We start from the raw sequence: 17,285 nt of genomic DNA, 5'->3' as shown, positions 1-17,285 counted from the left end.
TTAGAGGCTGTATAAAGTATATAGATATACGATCGTTGTGAGCAGCCTAGCCGCACATTAATTCTCCAGTTTTCCAGATATCGCTCTGAAACTTTACACACGTTCTTTTCTCTTCAAGAAGCTGCTCATTTGCCGGAATCGCCGATATCAGACTACTATAGCATATAGCTGCCGTATAAAGTGGGCGATCAAAATCAAGTTCTTGTTTGGAAAACTTTTTAATATGTCGAAAGACCTTTATGCAATTTCGCATAGATTACGATCCAAACTTTCGCTATAATCTCTGAAGAAATTGTTGAGATCGGACAACTATAGCATATAGCTGCCATACAAACTGATCCATTAAAATCAGGTTCTTCTATAGAAAACTGTTTTATTTGAGAATATATCTTAATGAAATTCAACACAGATTATAATCCAAAGCAACTCTGCAATCTGTAAAACTATTATTCAGATCGGACCAATATAGCATATAGCTGCCATACAAACTGATCGATTAAATCAGGAGAAAGAATTTGTATATCTTTGTGTCTTTACAAAAAGCACGTATGCAAAAATTAAGAAGAGTTTCAGCTTCATATTTTTCCTACATGGCAATAAGTATATACACTTGTACATACATACATTTATAGTATGTACATCTAAACACCTTCATATACATACATATACACACAAGAGATTAAAAGCATTTCAGAGCAAGTGTAAAGTCGCTGAAGATTAACACATCAAGTGTGGCAGCATCACGCATGGAGCAAATAATTTCGTAATAATGCAAAACAATGCAATAAATAATACTCATTAATCGGAGCAGAGAAATACGTTGAGCAAACATAATTCAAGGTTAAGGCGAACGGAGTGCGATCATGTCGCGCGCACTCAAAATAGATTCGCTCCTTTGTTTGCGGCGATTCTCAAAATAGCCTAAGCCTTAAAGTACCGCGAGTTGTAAGCCCTTAAAGTTTAACTACGCATTACACATCTGATCTTTATTGACTCTGTACAACTCGCTTACATAAAAAATCTGTATTTCCATTTCCTGTGATATAAAAGGATTAAAAGCTTAACGCTCTGCCATATTTTTCATCTTTCAAAATAATCGTCTTTAGTTTAGTGAGAAAACTATTTAAATAGTGCTTCGATTTGGCATTTCCAGGAGTAAATTGATCCGCCTCTAATCCTTACTAGAACCTCATCTAAGACAGTAAAAAAATGTGTCGATTAGATTCTACTTCGGCTTTCCACAATAAACGTCGTCCATTGGCTTCCGGCTAGTTAAAACTCTTACAACTGGGAAGAGCCGAACCTTATTGAAGGCCAGCAGCTCGCTAAACAACTTGGTAGATATGTATGTATGTAGGTTGAACAACGATCGCCAAGCTCACGCAAGGCCTAGGCGCCTCTCGTATATATGAGTGCAGATAAAAGACCACCAGAAATCGTCTCTATGACACTGTGACGCCATAATCTCTTATTATTTTATTGTTTGAGAGTAATTACTATGAAATACAAAAGATGTGCGCTGCTTGGGGCCATAAAAGCCTTGTGTGTATCAGCTTAAACGCTTTGTGGCGCGTGTGATCACGAATTCTTTGCAGAATACTTATTTATATGCGTCAAAGAAGTCACAAGAATCTATTTTAAGATTTTTTATTGCATTTTGCTTTTTATGGTAAGCTACACATTTCTCTAATGCCACATACCGAATAACATGAATTCCATCTATCAGTCCCACTCACATGGGATAGATTAAACACTGAATTTTTATCTGAAATACCTTTCATAATAAATTATTGCAAAGTTCTCGAGCTGCTTTTGTCATTTTTCATTCTGCACGTACTTTGACTCATTTTTTTGTTGTAATCAAATTAATAAATATTCACATAATATATTCTCAATTTTTTTATAAATTGTTAAGAATTTTGTTTTTGCGCCTTTATATTTCTTATAACACCATCTTAGCACAATAGCATTTAAAAAATACGTGCCTACATAAGCATGTTTTCCTTTGCATTACTTGAAGCAATAAAAATCACGCATACGCCATGGACAACAGAAACTAATTTAACATAAGTACGTTGAATGATACGCCTACAAGTATGCAACAAAGCTCATGTTTTCTTAGAAATTTTCTTTGCAAATATTCAATTTTTCGTGAGCTCTGTGCCACGCACTGGTCACCCTATGTGAAACATGTCATTGCAACCGTGCATTGTGCTTTAGAGAAGAAGCAGCTTTGGTGTTGACAGTAGAATTGTCAAAGCAACTGTCACATTTCCAGCTGTCATACAGCAGTTTTTTGACAAGAAATACGGCAGTATCAGCGAGTGCAGAACTTTTGCTAATTTTTTTCAATTGTGTTACAAGCAAATAATAAAATCATAGCAAAATGACTAACGCATGGAGAGCCGCTGGACTTACGTAAGTAGCATAAATCAGTTTGAAAGTAGTAATGAAATATTTAGCACAAATTTAAATGCACTGTTTCATTACTAACACACATTACGTAACTGCAATGGAACATGGCATAACTTCTATACTTTTCCAGCTACATCCAATACTCTAACATCTGCGCTCGTGTTGTGCGCCAATCACTGAAGGCTAACCTGCGTAACGATGTAAGTTAAGAAAGTTATAAATCCTTAGTGATGGACAAATAAGTTATCCACTTTTTACTATTAATTGTAGGCCGCTAAACGCAACGAGACTCATGTGAAGTTCACACCATGGGCTAACGGCAAACCTGCACGTAAGTATTATAATCAAATATAGTTTAAAAGACATTTTATAAGCTACGAATTGTGTTTATAACTTTAGAATTCTTGGTTTTTAAACTATTTTTACATTTTCTTTAAACCTGTGTATCATATTAAATTTTCAGATGAGAAGTAAAGTAGCCACAAGCTAGTTATTTATATTAGCCTAAACAACGTATGTGATGTTGTAAGTGAAAATCAGCAGCAACCGTTCGTTTATCGCCAATTTATTTGTTGATATGCCCAAATTGCTACTAACAAACATACATACAAAAATATGTGTGTGCTTCACAAAGTTTTAGAAGATATGTTTATTGCTTAACAGCACCCCTATGTCTCGCAATATGTCGCAGCAATCCTGAAAATTCCCCCTAAACAGAAAATACATTGATCAAATAATCGATGAATAATATAAGATTTTCGAACAGTGATTCCCCACATAATTTAACAAATATGCTTACACATTTTTAGCTTTGAAAAAATTAAAAAGCAGAAACAAATCATAACTGTTGCTTCCCACGCATGATCTCTTGCCTTCCGTCAAATTCGTATTCCTTAAAAAGTTGGTTGCGAATACAAAGCAAAAATCGAAAATGAGTTACTGATTTAATGTGTTTTATTATTCCTTTTGTTTTAACTGTGAAAAATTAATTGCATTTTTTATATATTTTTTTTTTATTAATTGGCCCTTTTGTATCTAACAAGATGCTTTCAAAGTCAACTTCAAAATTACCGCATACTGGTCCAACGAGCCTTATCACCTTGGCTGCGGTTTGTTGACATGTATACAAACATTTGTACTTTGCTTTGTATAAATTCCTTGTTTATCGCCTTTTTTATTTGCATGCTTACTTATATGAGCAAATAAGTAATAATTTTATTTATTTTACAGGCCGCGTTACTGAAGAAGCTTAAGTCTCCTTTTGGTATACTATCGCATTTATCAGTAGCAACCGACGACATCATGGTTCATTTCAGTTGTTTTACAGGAATTTCCGTTTCTGTATACGCTCGAGTAATAAATAAATTAAGAAATACCTAAATACAAATGAACAAAATATATTATTTTATTATATCAAAAAATCTTAGGTACATGATATGCATTATATGCAAGTAGATATTAGTGTAAACCGACCATATTTAAAGTTTATGGTAAATAGAGAGAATGTAATTATTCAAATCAATTCTGGCAATTAATAGTGACGTGCACAGCTCCGAAGTTTGTTTGATTCCTTAAATTTATTTTATCATGTTGCATATTATTCATTGTCTTCCTCTTCGCCGATATTGTAGAAATGTTCCCAAGTTTGCAACTCTTCATACAGCTTACGGCCTGGGCTCTCTGTCGAACGACACTGACAATGCGCAATAAGTTTGTAATCTGGTGCCAGATGGCCTTCCTCGACACCTCTACAAAACGGAATTGAATGAGCACCAACAGCACATAAGATTTTAAAAATTACTAACCGTTTCAAAAAGTTTTTGCAAGCATTCAGCGCAGCTTTAGTGGGTAATTGCCGCATGAAACAGCCAATAAATGAAATACCCATGGATTTTGAATTATAGCCAATTGTGTGAGCACCCACCACACCCCATCCGCGACCTTCGTAAACATTGCCATCACAACCAACTAGAAAGTTGTATGCGATATCGTTCCATTCGCGTGATTCGATGTGAAAGCACTAAGAAAGAATATAATTATTATTTTCAATAAAATTGTTCATATTTGCAAAAAGTATCTTTTTCGGAAAAATTTAATTCCCGCTTTAACAATCTTTCGAAAATTATAAATAAGCAGAATGAAAGCAAAGACAATAAAGTCTGAAAATATGATCTCTTAAGTCCGAAGCTTGCAAATATTTTATCATATCACTTTCATACATTGTCTTATCACAGATCCACTTAACTGAACGAAATTTTCTTATAATTTTATATAGATTGCATTCTGGTTGGAACACAAATAATTAAAAAAATAAATTTTACCTGTATGTCTCGTATTATGCGCACATTTATCGCTTGCTTCTCCGAGCTTTCTGTCGCTGTATGCGCTGCAAATTATATACACATATTTTATTTAAACCAATCTTAAATCATAATCACACATTCCTTTTTATATACTTACCTACAATCACTAACTTCACCGGCTCTTCTATGTAATCATACTCCTCCATGGGCTTTTGGGCAAGCCAAGTGCTCCTCGGAATAACGGCACATAACTCTTTAGGTATTTTATATTCTAAAAAGATGTAATAGCACAGACAATATATGAAATATTTAAATAATTATAGTAATTATCACACATACATACATGTCAAAATAAAAACTTACTTATGCGGTCGATAAATGCATCTCGTCTGACGCGCTCCTCTTGCTCCTCACTAACGGGTGTTATTGGCGAATCATTGTTGTTTTTGGTGGTAGAATTTTGTCGCGTTGTGAGCGGCAGTTGTTTTTTAATGCGCTGTATTATCTGTATATTGCCATTAATGTTTGTGACGTTACCGATGGAGACATTTGAAGAATTTTCAATATGCACATTTTCCAATGTCTGTACACTATTTATAGAATTGAGCAATTGTCGCAGATTTTCTATTACCACAGACATATCCGTGGGCGCTATTTAATTTTACCAAAAATAGAAACAAATTAATATTTTACTGTGTTACATTAAACAACCGATACTTACTATACTGACTGCCCAATACTGTAGTAGTTAATGTATTATTCGTTAGATCAAAATCCTCTTCAGCTTCTGTTACATAGTCTCCTTCACTGCTGGAAATTATTGAAGATTCCGCTATGGACGAAATATCATCCTCCTCTATTTCCGGTTGGCCAAGTTGCTCCTGCTGCTCTATCCATTCTCTTGTTGCTGCCACTTTTGTAGCATTGAGATCTCCAATTTCCGACATGTTTGCTTTGGTATAAGAATTTCACGTTGGCTGTACCACAGCAATCTTTAATTTGTCTTAATATTATTTATCACTAATCATAATTCACGCGCAGACTTTGGCTTATCTTATCTGCCAAACTTAAAAAGTGTTTATGCATATTTCAGATTTCCATATTGATGAACCTGATTTGAAAATTTACTTTAAAAAAGTTATTTTTTTTTCTCATCCATACATATACACACTATATGTATTATTATACGCGATACTTGCTTTTTATTTTACTATGCCGTTGTAAGTTATTAAAGCTGTTGAATCTAAACAACAATAAAAACAAATACTATTGCTGAGCAAAATGTCCCATTCAATGTAGTCTTTGACCACTGTCAAAAAAATAAAAATTAAACAAAGCTGTGGTGAAAAATTCTTAAGGTGGCCAGAAGTGGACCAAATGGTAAAGAAAAATTAGTAAAATTCATCGAAAGATATCAAAGTGTAACATAAAATAAAAGTTAAAGCTAATATATCAATAGACTTGCGTAGGTGATTACATGAGTACGTTAATGTTTGCTTTTGGTATAAGTAAATAATATTGATTAATTTTTACGTTGTCATTAGTGGCAGCGCCTTAATGGGAACTGTTCCAAAAGTGGTGAGCATAGAACACATGAAACACACTCCATTTTTGTTTGACACATCTGATTGCCGAAAATCAGTTGTCAATTTATTTTCAGTCCAATTACATACTAATTTTTCTTGATTGTTAAATTTCTTTATTGTTTATTGTATCGTGTTCAATGACTGAAATAACTGAAAGCTATAGTAGTAAAGATGAAGACGAGGACAGTAGCGACGGTGAGAATGCACAAAAATTACAATCAACTTCCACTGGGTATCAAAATATTAGATTAGAACAACAGGTAGTCTCGCTTTCGGCCGATAGTGATGACAGCGACGATCCTGTTCCTAAAGAGAGGCGATTTATTGAAAACACTGCCAAACAAACAGAAGGCGCTACAAATGAGGAAAGTGACAGCGGCGGTCCGGAGGAGGATGTTGCTGAACCCGTAACTGATGGCAATATGCGCATTGTTGCTTCGCATTATAATGAATTAAAGGAAACCGGGCGCAAGGAGCGCCTTCAGTCGCGTATTGTGTACATGCGAAACTTTAACAATTGGTTAAAGAGTCAACTAATCGCAGAGTATTTAGCGCGCATTAAAGCACAACAACGTATAGGTGATCCTATGCGCGTTCTAGATTTATGTTGCGGTAAAGGCGGTGATCTTCTCAAATGGGAAAAAGCCAATATAACTCATCTTATTTGTACCGATATTGCTGAGGTGTCTGTGGACCAATGTAAAAAGCGTTATGAGGAAATGCAATCGCGTGCGGATAAATCAAAATTCGCTACCAAATTTTCTGCTGAATTCTTTGCCTGTGATGCCACTTTAGTACGTCTACGTGAGCGCTACAAAGATAAATCACTTAAATTGAATTTAGTGTCATGCCAATTTGCATTTCACTACTCCTTTGAGTCTCTTACTCAAGCCGAGTGCATGGTTCGCAATGCCGCCGAGTGCTTGCAACCGGGTGGATATTTTATAGCGACTATTCCGGACGCAAATGAAATTATGCGTCGTTTGCGTCAATCGCCAAATCCTCGCAGTATCGGCAATGATATTTATAAAATCGATTTCATATGTGACACAGATCCTCCACCACTTTTTGGTGCTAAATATCAATTTCATTTAGAGGGTGTCGTCGATTGCCCAGAATTTTTAGTGCATTTTCCAACATTGGTTAAATTGTGTCGCAAACATGGTTTAAAACTTGAGCGGAAAGCAACTTTTGCTGATTACTACAAAGAGTCTTTGGATAAGGGTGAGACATGTTTTTTTTTTTCAAATATACAAATATATTTATGCAAATAATTATTTACAGGCCGCTCGCTGTTGCAACGTATGAATGGTTTGGAAACTGTAATACCAAATCGACGAGGGAAAGATCCCGAGTTTCAGCATTTACAGACATATTTCAAAGGAGGTTCTTCAAAATCCGTAGGAACCCTCTCTCAGTCTGAATGGGAAGCTACAAGTAAATATCTAACAATTTATTGTGGCTTAATATAGAATATTACCCACACAGGTTTACAAACTAACTATTTGCATGAATTTATTTTTGTTCCACATATAACCACCATTTATATATAGATTGTGCACTTAAACCATATCATTTCTTACAGCTCTTTATCTTTTGTGTGCATTCCGTAAGTGCAAGAACACATGGGACAATGAAGGCAAACCCGTTTTCGAGTTCGACTAGATGCGTATAATAATGTCTCAAGGTTCATTGGGGGAAGCTATAATTATTTCTTTAAGTGTTGTACTTCTAATCAGCAGCAATAAAACTTATTTTACATGTTTAAAAACTTTAATACACGGTTTTATTTTATATTCAATTGACACAATTCAATCGTGAAACATATACATACGTCTGTATGTATTATAAGTTTAATTTACTTAACTTCTATAGAATTAAAATATAAAAATCTTCACGCAGATATCGCTGGCTACATCTCACACAGTTCAAATTGTATCATTAGCTAGGCGTAAGCCAATTTTCTTTTTGTAAAATGGATTAATTGGACTAGGCATTGAGTTGGGTTTCAATAAGCCTTTTCCAGGCTTCTTGTCCGCATCATATGGCAAATTTGGAGAACTCTTAATTTGCTTTATGTACTCACTGGGATTTTGCGCAGTGTTATGTTTAAGAGCTATCTTCACCCGCTTTATGCTGCCCGTAGGTGTGGAGTTGTTCGCTGTACTCGTTTCTTTCTTTGCATTCACCGGTGTGGACACATTATTTTGCAGCTTCTTCGCCAAGGGATTTGGCACAAGATTTGCGTTGGCATTTTTCAATTGTATTTTTCGTGATGGTATAAAGTATTCTATTTCGCCTTCTGCCAATGGCGTATCCCACTCAGTTTTAGCGGTCTTAGCTGAACCGTCTTTTTGCTTTTTAGGTTTGGTATCAACTTTTTCTGCCTGCTGTTCTGTTGTTGTTGCCTGTGCAGAATTTAGGTCTTTACTTTTTGGTTGTTTTTGCTGTTTTACTTCCTCTATTTTGTCGCTTTGTGTTGGAATCTTGAGTTTGTCTACATCTTGAGCGTTGTCTTTAATGCCATCAATATTACTAGTTTCTTCTGCTTCAAGCTCTGTAAATCCGTTAGATTTTTCGGTCTTGTTCTTCTTCTTTTTCTGTTTCTTCTTTGGCAATATATCTTCTGCACCTAATTCTTCTTCTACCCAATTATCCATGAACGCATTCGATTTTCTTTTACGTTCCTTTAGATATTGCTTGGGTAAAGCTTTCATAATAGTTTGATCGAAATTCGATTCATCGACTTCGGTGAAATTCAGTGATTTGAGCAACTTGCGCCGTTTTCTTTTGTTCAGCTGCTTTAATTTTCGTCCAACACCAAACAGTTCGTTTTCAACATTTTCTAATTTTTCTATTTTTTCTTTCATCAGTGGTTTCTCATTGTCCGCCTTAAAGCGCGGCATACTCTTTACTCCCAATGGAAATTCACCACCCTGATAGGTTTTGAAAACCTCCAATAGCTTACGCAAACGCATCCTAATTTTTGTGGTTATATCCTCATCCTTATATAAAAGTCTTTCCAACTCATCAATCACATATTTAGCGTTTAATGGCAGCTCAGGCATGAAAACATCCACATTTCCTGCACGTGGATCTAAGTATTTCTCTTTGGATTGTAGTTCCGCTCCTTCGCCATCTTCGCCTTCCCCGTTTTCCTCCGCATCATCCTCAACTAATTCTAAGTCGTTTATTGATTCAGTAGGGAAACCCATTAGTTTCCACGCATTAAATTTTTCAGAATATTCACGACCCAAAGTACTTTGATACAGTAAATGTTCCAACACTTGTGATCGGCAGTGCGATATCAGTTTAGCATTGCGGCCTTTAGCTATATAAGTTACAAACGGAAGCACGAAGTTGCCCACTTGTTCAGCGTTAATTTTACCTTCAGATACTTTTGCCAATTCTTCAAAGAAAATGTCTAGATAATGCATAGTCAAGCCTATAGCGGGACTTTCCTCAGCCAAAACTGTCATTTGCATATGTTCATTAAATAATTTTATGGAGTCTTTAGTCCAGCCAGCGCCTCTCAAAACACGGAACATATAACGCAGCATTCGTCGTACCAACATCATGAATTTGTCAATACGCCATTGATCAATGCCAAACCATTCATTGCACATTGTTTTCATGAACGCGCCGAAAAAATTAACACTAGTTGCCACCTCACCGTCGAAGCATTCAATTAATTTGCCTAATTGTTCGGCCAAATCTTCTTGCACTAATGGCTTGTCTGACATCCACATATTGTAGTATAGGCCTTTCCAAATGCGCAGAAAATCTTCCTCTGAGAAAGGAAAAGAACTACGTGCACGTATTTGCAGCCATTTGCGTAGCTTACGGATTTGGCGATTACGTTTGTTGAGATCATTACATGCAAGCGAACGCACAATTTGCACTTCCTGGGCTATGATACGTACATCTTTGGGAATTACTTCACGTACGACGTCCTCGTTTTCCTCTTCTTCAGTTGCATGTTGAAATTTTCGTGGTTTAAAATGTTTCTTCACTTTTTTAGTTTTCATTATTACCATTTTATTCTATTTAATTGTTAATATACACTAGAACTCTTCGCAAAATTTGTTTGGAAACTTTTGCGCTGTCACCACGTGCTACGATTCTCACGAAAATTAATCTTGGAGTAATTTTGATAAATGTCAAAACAAATTCAAGTTAGCAACAGAGATGCCGTACTCTATAAGTTTTTTTTCTATATGGTAGTTATATTAACAGTGTTAATTCGAAAAATTAATTACAATAAATTGATCCATATACATTTTCAAAATTTTTTTGCGATAATGAGACACATTCTTGTATAAAGTTACTAAAATAAATGTAACTAATTGAGGATACGCGGGAATCAGCTGATGATAAATTTGCTGCATAGGAAACACAGCCACAGTTATTAACCTCGTCTGTAATGAACAAATTTTGACAATTAATACCCGCGCAATTATAATTTTGGCGTAAAATTGTTCAAATTGATTAGAATTTGCGATACTTTATTTTGTAATAACTTATAACAGGTAAGTTTGTGGTATATTCTATCCGTAAATATATTAAATAAAAATATACGTATTTTCAGACATCATAATGAATCCTTACATAGAACAGGCAATGGAAAAAGTCACTGATTTGCAACAACAAACTCATTTTTGCATAAATAACTACGATTACTATCATAAAAATAATGAATTTGAAATTTTACGTCAAAAGGAAAAGCAGTTACGTTTTAGTGCAATGTATCTAAAAGAATTTCTCAATACACTGGAATCATTTCAAATTGCTATTCAAGACATATCAAGTCAATGCGACGAAATTGATGTGTTACTGGAAAAATCCACAAAGAAAGGTAAAAAAGATGAAGAGGAGACGGATAGCAATAAAGAGAATATTTAAAATGCTTAATTCTAAGATAATGATAAGTTGATATTTAAATAAATAAAAAATTTTTTTACACTTACTACCTAGCATAATATAATAAATATGAAATTTGTAATAAAGTAATGGAAATCCAAACATTTTATATATAAATTTAAAGTGTTTAGATTTCCAAAGAAATAAGGTTTTACCAAACCAATAATTTTCTAAAGTTGTAGATTAATGTGTTAAAATTGCTAAAATGTCCAAAATCTAAACATCAATATCATTTATAGCGCATACAAAAATATGTGATGATAAAAGTCTTATGTATGTATGTATATCTGTGAAATCAGTTTGACTATTTTCTATTTTGAAATTCAAAATCAGAAAGTTTTCTACGCGTACCGGTGTACCGGTATGAAATAAGCGTTATTTATGTGAAAATATTTGAATGAGTAAAAAAAAAATTATTCAAGTTATTGACCATTGCTTTTTAAACATGTTGCTCACCTTTCTGGCAATTTGTGGACACCATACCTATAGAAATATTCGTCTTTTGAAGTAAGCCAATCAGACACCCAATTTTCGACTTCTGCGTAGGAATCGAAGTGATGCTTGTTGTTGTTGCTTTAACGGATTCTCAGTCCCCGTTAGAAGGGTAAGGGTTATCGTCGACGTCATCTAACGGGAGGCCCAGGAAACGTGCTGTTTCGACGGGGTCGGACCAAAGGGAAAGGGGTGTTAGATGAGTAGGGTGGGCAGGGCATGAAAAGAGGTGGTCAGTGTCTTGCGGAGACTCGTTGCATGCAGGACATACATTGGATATTTCGGGGATGGCATTATGGTGTTGAATAATTATGCACTATAGAAAATTTATTGTTTCTCATTTTTGAAGCATATATTAAGCAAATTAATATTTTTGTGTGCGACAACAATATTCTTGAACCAAATTGCTGCTGAAAATTGTTTTATGAATAAATAGACCGCATGGCTGCGTTGAAGCGTTGTTGGAGGCACTGGACATATGTTTTTTTTTTGTTTTAATATGTCTATGAACATTTTATTTTTTTTATTTTGTTATAAATATGCATTGAATTTTTTTCGAGCGTATTTATGATATTTTTTTAAGTAGAGAAGTTTTTCGCTCATTTTTGCATATAAAAACTTGTATGCCTAAAAGTATGCAACACAATGCGTTCATTATAGTCTACTGCTGTTCCGTTATAAGTACTTATTTATTTGAATTGTATAAAAATTAGTTGGATTTTTAATATGTTTTAAAACCGTTTGAATTTAAGCTTTAAAAAATACAAGTATTAATAAAAGTGTTTTTTTTATTATCGTACTTTTTGTTGCTATGAAATTCATTACAACTTTTTTATTTTCATTCGTTATTCAATATATGTATTTGCATGGTTATTATTTCCACGCCACCGCTGTAATATACACCTTTTATTTGTTTACCTATTTTTGGTATATTTTGTCAATTTATGTAGATAAACAAGCACTGGGTTAAAAGCTTGTATGTGCCAGTACTTTTTTCTCTTCCTTTTTTCAAATCCATAAAACCCACACGCGCCAAGGCAACGAACGCGTCATACTTTGCATTAGCGCAGTCATATGCATATACTATGCATCTATACAGATATACACGTGCGCGAATTTATAGCTACATTAACCAGTATTGGCTATATGCACCTTCTCATATTGTTGCTCATTGCCTCTGAGTTGTGTTACAACAGTTTTTGCCGACACTTTGTTTGCGAGAGTCACGGGTTACTGGCGTCAGTCAATACAGCGGCAGTCATTCATTGAAGCGGTCACATTCAGTCCAGGCCAATGCCACCCAGCAAAATCGCCCACTCTCAATACATACATATGTACGCGACTGTGCTCACGTCTTTTTGTGGCCCCTAGTTGTTGTAGTATTTTTCGTTGCTGCTTTTTGTTGTATTGGTTTTTCTTAATTTTGCGGCCAAGCCTTCTTTACTGTTATACCAGCTGTTTCTGTCTAGCTGGTAATCATTATCGTCACATTATTTTATTTTGTTTGCTTTTTTCGTTGGTTCCATGACAGGCAAAGCTTTTTGTGCTTTTTGTGCTTTCTGCTCAGCAATGCTGGTGGCAACTTTTTGATTGCAACACAGTTGCCGCTCTTTGCAGATTTTTCATGCATACGTGCCTACCGTAAGTACATAAGTATGTATTACATACTTATGTATTGGAAACATTTGCTCTCACTTGACCACGTCTTCACGCACTTCATCGGAGAGCCTAAATTTCGAATTTTGTTTCTGAGTTTACTCGTTAATTTCACTCATCCATACACTGACTTTGTAGCAAACCACGAAAGAAGGAACTGGCCAAAACTGAAAAATATCACATCAAACCTAAAAATTACGAAAAAAGAATGAATAATATGTGTTGGCTTTTGTTTGAGGGTGAAAAGGACAAACTCAAGGGCATTTCGCTATATATTGTACTTTCGAAGAGGACGAGCGGCGCTGCATGTGAGCGAACCGAATTGAGAGGAATGGTCGAAGTGGTTCACATGTGGGCGGTATGAGCCAATTGCGTTTTACAGTTAGCATCCATAAAGAGAGAAGCTATAAAATGTGTATTCGCTTGCACAAGCGGCCCCAGTGTGATGAGCACACCATATTTGGCTGATGCAATTAAGTCGGAATATTTCTGTTCTTTTTTCAGTTTAAATTGCATAATTGGCTTTCACGTGAGGGTTGTATTTGCAACACACCATACATATGTATGTATATATGTATGTATGTATGTACACAAGTAAACATTATAATTAGAATGACGCTTCTCATTTCCTTAAGCATGCAAACATTTTTTTCCATCTCTTCAACCCACAAACAGCAAGCAATTCCTGCCCAACAACATCTTCGTGTCCTGTCGTGTGCACAGCTTATTCTTTGCTCTGTTGTTGTTGCAGCGTTATTGTTGTTGTGCCACTCCTACGATTTTCGCCAATCGCAGTGCTTTTGCATCACTAGTAACCCACCACGTGCATATGTATACCTGTGTGTATGACTCCTGTTGGCCTCATTAAAAGAAGTGTAAAAAAAGTCGAAAACAGCCACGCGCGTGGCATGAACCAGCGACTAGGCGGCAATAGCGCTGTCAAGGGGGCTGCAGACAACAGGCGCACATGGTGCGTTTACCACCGGCGTGTGGCACAGAAAACCACCGGTCGCGTCAGCTGAAGACGCGCATATAAATTCTGGAAATAGCTATGAGCGTTTGTAGGCGACGCACTAACCTTGGAAGAGGTGACTCGTCGTGGCTAGAAACACTTGAAATTCTTCGGCTTCTAATTTAAATAACAGTGAAATGACTTGGAGTCTGTTATTGGCGGTATTCGTATATATTTTGTATGCGTTCTCTGTGCTCTATCATTTTAACTTCGCTTTGGTTGCAATACATAGATTGCACGTTTGTCTTTTGCGCAATAATATTGTCCCAACGCTCAGCTAATAAATATTATAATGTACGGCACTTTGACCTCTGACTGGATTTGATAGGAAAATCCATTTGTAAAAGCTGTCAAATAAGGACCTTAAGAATTTTACAACAAACTTTGTAAGTGGTTTGAACGCGCAGCAAAGGTCCAGGTCAGCAAGTTGGCATGTACACCAGCAGATTGAATTCAATTTCCACTCAGTGTTGAGTGTTGGACATTGCTGAGATAAATATTTTTCCTTCCCACATGACAAGCAGCTTACTTTTTATAAAGCTCCATTCGAAATAACAGTTTAAAAATAACTCACCTCCACCCACGTTGTGACGTTTGTGACCACACGTAGCGGTTAATGTGACTTATAAATTAGCATTAAGGCATTTTTTTTGCTTTTTTTATGTACATATGTATGTATTTGTATTATGAATGCACTTTGTCATTATTTGGACGTTATTAAATATTTCGAGGTCGTAAATCAAAAAATCAATGAACTGAAATGCTAAACAATAACTTTATCTGGAAAAATTATAATTTTGTTTTATATACATACCAACAGACTGCATATCTTCATACAGTACAGGTCAAATTAAGGTTGAATCATACGTTGTGCAAGTATGAAGAAACAAACTAATATCTAGCAAGTTTCCAAGATTACTATGAATTTTTTATAAGCTTGTTCATTATTCATTACTTCTTCAGGGTGTTACAAACTGTGTAGCAAATTTAAGTTACCCTGTCCAGCGCATAAAATTATGTGTGCTCTAGGGCGTATGAGTAACATAATTTTCTTTACATTGAAAAACATGTGACTTCGCACTTCCGCGATGAAAAGTGTATTGACTTTACTTCCATTTTTAGTGTTTTCTTATGTTTTCGGCATTATGGCGTGATCAGATCGAATCAAATGAAGGAGAACGGCATCTTTAAACAAGTTCTATGTAGTAGCCACCTCCACTGGGTTATTTAGTAATTGAAGAATTTGCGGTTATTTTTGTGTTTATGTTCGTGGGTGTAACACCTATTACTTTTGTGGTTTTTCTCTCAATATCAGCGTGGTTAGACCATATAAACTTAACTTTATGTTAGTTTTCAAAGAATATGGCACTTTTCAGTGCTCAGGTTGATATAAAAATAGATCAGAGGGGGCACGAAAGTGAACTAATAGGGGATTAAATTATCTAGCTTTCGCACCAGTATAAATAAGTGGGATGCTTTTTTAGGTAGTACAGTGAAATTTCCCATAACCGGACACATACCATTTTTGTCCGGCTAAGGGAGGTGTTCATGGGGGCGTTACAGAAACGAGTGTTTAAAATGCATTCTTACAGTCAAAAGCAGCAGTTCAGACCTATATTTCTACTGAATATACTATATATATGCGAGACAATGTCGGCCATTATTAGTTTCCGTTGAGCCATCGCGAACCAGACAGCGCCAAAAACTACATATAAATTGTACAAATCATGTCCGTTTGTCAGAGATAATGAAATATTACTAAAATAGTGTCCGTGTCCGGCCATTTGAATGAGCTTATGTCGGGTTATAAGAACTTCTTTTATAGGAAAGCAATAATGAAAACGTTGTGTTCATGGAATTTGTCCAGTTATCGGAACTGTCCAGCTCGGAAGACTGTCCGTGTTGGGGAATTTCACTGTAAATAAAAGTATCTATTGATATTAATTATTGTTTTCGGTCTGATTGGTAATAAAATAAAAAATTTAAAAAATCGGATTTTTTTCATATTTCGATGCTTTAGATTTTCAAGAAAATCTACAAAGTTATAGACGTTTTATCATTCCGGCCGGTCTTATCTCAACTTATTCTATGTCGATTTACTAGAAATTTGGCACGAATATTCTTTAAGGGGTTACTTGAGTTTCCTCCGGTAAAAGTTCTCGAAAAGTCTTGCCAACCGACTTCAAAAACACAGTTTCGAGAAAAACGCGCACAAGTTCTCAAGGCTGTATCTCCGAAACTATTACTCGGATCAACTTAAAAATTTAGGACAATATTCTAGAGGTGTTGAAGTTCAATAAGACGAACAAAGAGTCTTTTTGATCCCCATTTTTGAAACCCGTAAACCCCTGTAACATCTTAAATATCTCTTTTGCCTAAGAAACCAACACAAATTTAAATTTTCTGTTACGTAATTAAAAAAAAATTGGTGACCTTTATTTTTATGAATTTTTTTTTTTAGTTTTGTGGCTTCCCATGATAATTCGATTTGTACTAATCAAGAGTCTGACATTTTTGTAATTTTAAAATTACCACAAGCGTAGAAGTCGTGACGACGTGAACCCGGCTTTTTCTTCCATGTGTTGCAGGAAGGCAAATCTTTATGCAAATGTATTTTTTGTACTCTTGTTTCATATTTACAAATGATAAAAAAATGGATAGTAAAGTTTGTCAACTTATTTTATCAATTTCTAAAAACACTCGAAATTCAGGATTGTAGACTAGAATACACCCTTATAAAACTAGTTATTTATTAGTTACAAGTACAATTAATGACTTACACAAACACTAAGAAAAATCCATAACATGACTACTCAACAAATAATGTTTGTTTTAATTACATATAACTCCTATAAAAGCTATTTATTTTACTCTATAACAGTCGAGTCAATATTAAACAAC

General features: G+C 35.2%; 5 protein-coding genes across 7 annotated transcripts; 3 read left to right on the top strand and 2 right to left on the bottom strand.

The window, feature by feature from the left end:
• Window positions 1-2,269: 2,269 nt before the first annotated feature.
• Window positions 2,270-3,802, top strand: LOC120773537 (protein stunted). 2 transcript variants are annotated; one of them, XM_040102495.1, is made up of 5 exons: window positions 2,270-2,418; window positions 2,546-2,615; window positions 2,686-2,746; window positions 2,879-2,940; window positions 3,646-3,802. In XM_040102495.1, the coding sequence occupies exons 1-4, from the start codon at window positions 2,387-2,389 to the stop codon at window positions 2,887-2,889; spliced, it is 174 nt and encodes a 57-aa protein (XP_039958429.1). In that variant the 5' UTR covers window positions 2,270-2,386; the 3' UTR covers window positions 2,890-2,940; window positions 3,646-3,802. The 2 variants fall into 2 exon arrangements, with proteins under 2 accessions (XP_039958429.1, XP_039958428.1); XM_040102494.1 differs by lacking the exon at window positions 2,879-2,940.
• Window positions 3,797-6,005, bottom strand: LOC120773536 (peptidoglycan-recognition protein LE). Its single transcript, XM_040102493.1, has 6 exons — window positions 5,440-6,005; window positions 5,082-5,369; window positions 4,876-4,989; window positions 4,737-4,801; window positions 4,221-4,435; window positions 3,797-4,163 (listed from the first exon to the last, which is right to left on the bottom strand). Exons 1-6 carry the CDS (start codon window positions 5,663-5,665, stop codon window positions 4,013-4,015), a joined length of 1,059 nt encoding a protein of 352 aa, XP_039958427.1. The 5' UTR covers window positions 5,666-6,005; the 3' UTR covers window positions 3,797-4,012.
• A 345-nt stretch (window positions 6,006-6,350) lies between these two features.
• Window positions 6,351-8,081, top strand: LOC120773535 (mRNA cap guanine-N7 methyltransferase). Of its 2 annotated transcripts, XM_040102492.1 has the most exons (4): window positions 6,351-6,499; window positions 6,557-7,528; window positions 7,589-7,741; window positions 7,890-8,081. In XM_040102492.1, exons 1-4 carry the CDS (start codon window positions 6,442-6,444, stop codon window positions 7,967-7,969), a joined length of 1,263 nt encoding a protein of 420 aa, XP_039958426.1. In that variant the 5' UTR covers window positions 6,351-6,441; the 3' UTR covers window positions 7,970-8,081. The 2 variants fall into 2 exon arrangements, with proteins under 2 accessions (XP_039958426.1, XP_039958425.1); XM_040102491.1 differs by having other exon boundaries at window positions 6,352-7,528.
• Window positions 8,082-8,122: 41 nt separating this feature from the next.
• LOC120773534 (ribosomal RNA processing protein 1 homolog) lies at window positions 8,123-10,438 on the bottom strand. The gene has a single exon (XM_040102490.1). It carries the CDS (start codon window positions 10,339-10,341, stop codon window positions 8,233-8,235), a length of 2,109 nt encoding a protein of 702 aa, XP_039958424.1. The 5' UTR covers window positions 10,342-10,438; the 3' UTR covers window positions 8,123-8,232.
• A 343-nt stretch (window positions 10,439-10,781) lies between these two features.
• On the top strand, window positions 10,782-11,251 carry LOC120775087. The gene is made up of 2 exons (XM_040105084.1): window positions 10,782-10,833; window positions 10,893-11,251. The coding sequence occupies exon 2, from the start codon at window positions 10,901-10,903 to the stop codon at window positions 11,204-11,206; it is 306 nt and encodes a 101-aa protein (XP_039961018.1). The 5' UTR covers window positions 10,782-10,833; window positions 10,893-10,900; the 3' UTR covers window positions 11,207-11,251.
• Window positions 11,252-17,285: the final 6,034 nt, after the last annotated feature.

This window comes from Bactrocera tryoni, chromosome 4 (assembly GCF_016617805.1).
Source record: "Bactrocera tryoni isolate S06 chromosome 4, CSIRO_BtryS06_freeze2, whole genome shotgun sequence".
In the NCBI taxonomy this organism is placed as follows: domain Eukaryota; kingdom Metazoa; phylum Arthropoda; class Insecta; order Diptera; family Tephritidae; genus Bactrocera; species Bactrocera tryoni.
The sequence above is the reverse complement of the archived record's forward strand: the minus strand, read 5'-3'. Positions and strand labels throughout refer to the sequence as shown.

Coding starts and splice junctions, on each gene's coding strand:
- LOC120773537 (XM_040102494.1), top strand. CDS start 2,387: ATGACTAACGCATGGAGAGCCGCTGGACTTAC. Junction 2,616..2,685: donor AGGCTAACCTGCGTAACGAT/GTAAGTTAAGAA, acceptor TATTAATTGTAG/GCCGCTAAACGCAACGAGAC. Junction 2,747..3,645: donor GGCTAACGGCAAACCTGCAC/GTAAGTATTATA, acceptor TTTATTTTACAG/GCCGCGTTACTGAAGAAGCT.
- LOC120773536 (XM_040102493.1), bottom strand. CDS start 5,665: ATGTCGGAAATTGGAGATCTCAATGCTACAAAAGTGGCAGCAACAAGA. Junction 5,370..5,439: donor AGTATTGGGCAGTCAGTATA/GTAAGTATCGGT, acceptor AAAATTAAATAG/CGCCCACGGATATGTCTGTG. Junction 4,990..5,081: donor TGCATTTATCGACCGCATAA/GTAAGTTTTTAT, acceptor ACATCTTTTTAG/AATATAAAATACCTAAAGAG.
- LOC120773535 (XM_040102491.1), top strand. CDS start 6,442: ATGACTGAAATAACTGAAAGCTATAGTAGTAAAGATGAAGACGAGGAC. Junction 7,529..7,588: donor CAAAGAGTCTTTGGATAAGG/GTGAGACATGTT, acceptor AATTATTTACAG/GCCGCTCGCTGTTGCAACGT. Junction 7,742..7,889: donor GTCTGAATGGGAAGCTACAA/GTAAATATCTAA, acceptor CATTTCTTACAG/CTCTTTATCTTTTGTGTGCA.
- LOC120773534 (XM_040102490.1), bottom strand. CDS start 10,341: ATGGTAATAATGAAAACTAAAAAAGTGAAGAAACATTTTAAACCACGA.
- LOC120775087 (XM_040105084.1), top strand. CDS start 10,901: ATGAATCCTTACATAGAACAGGCAATGGAAAAAGTCACTGATTTGCAA.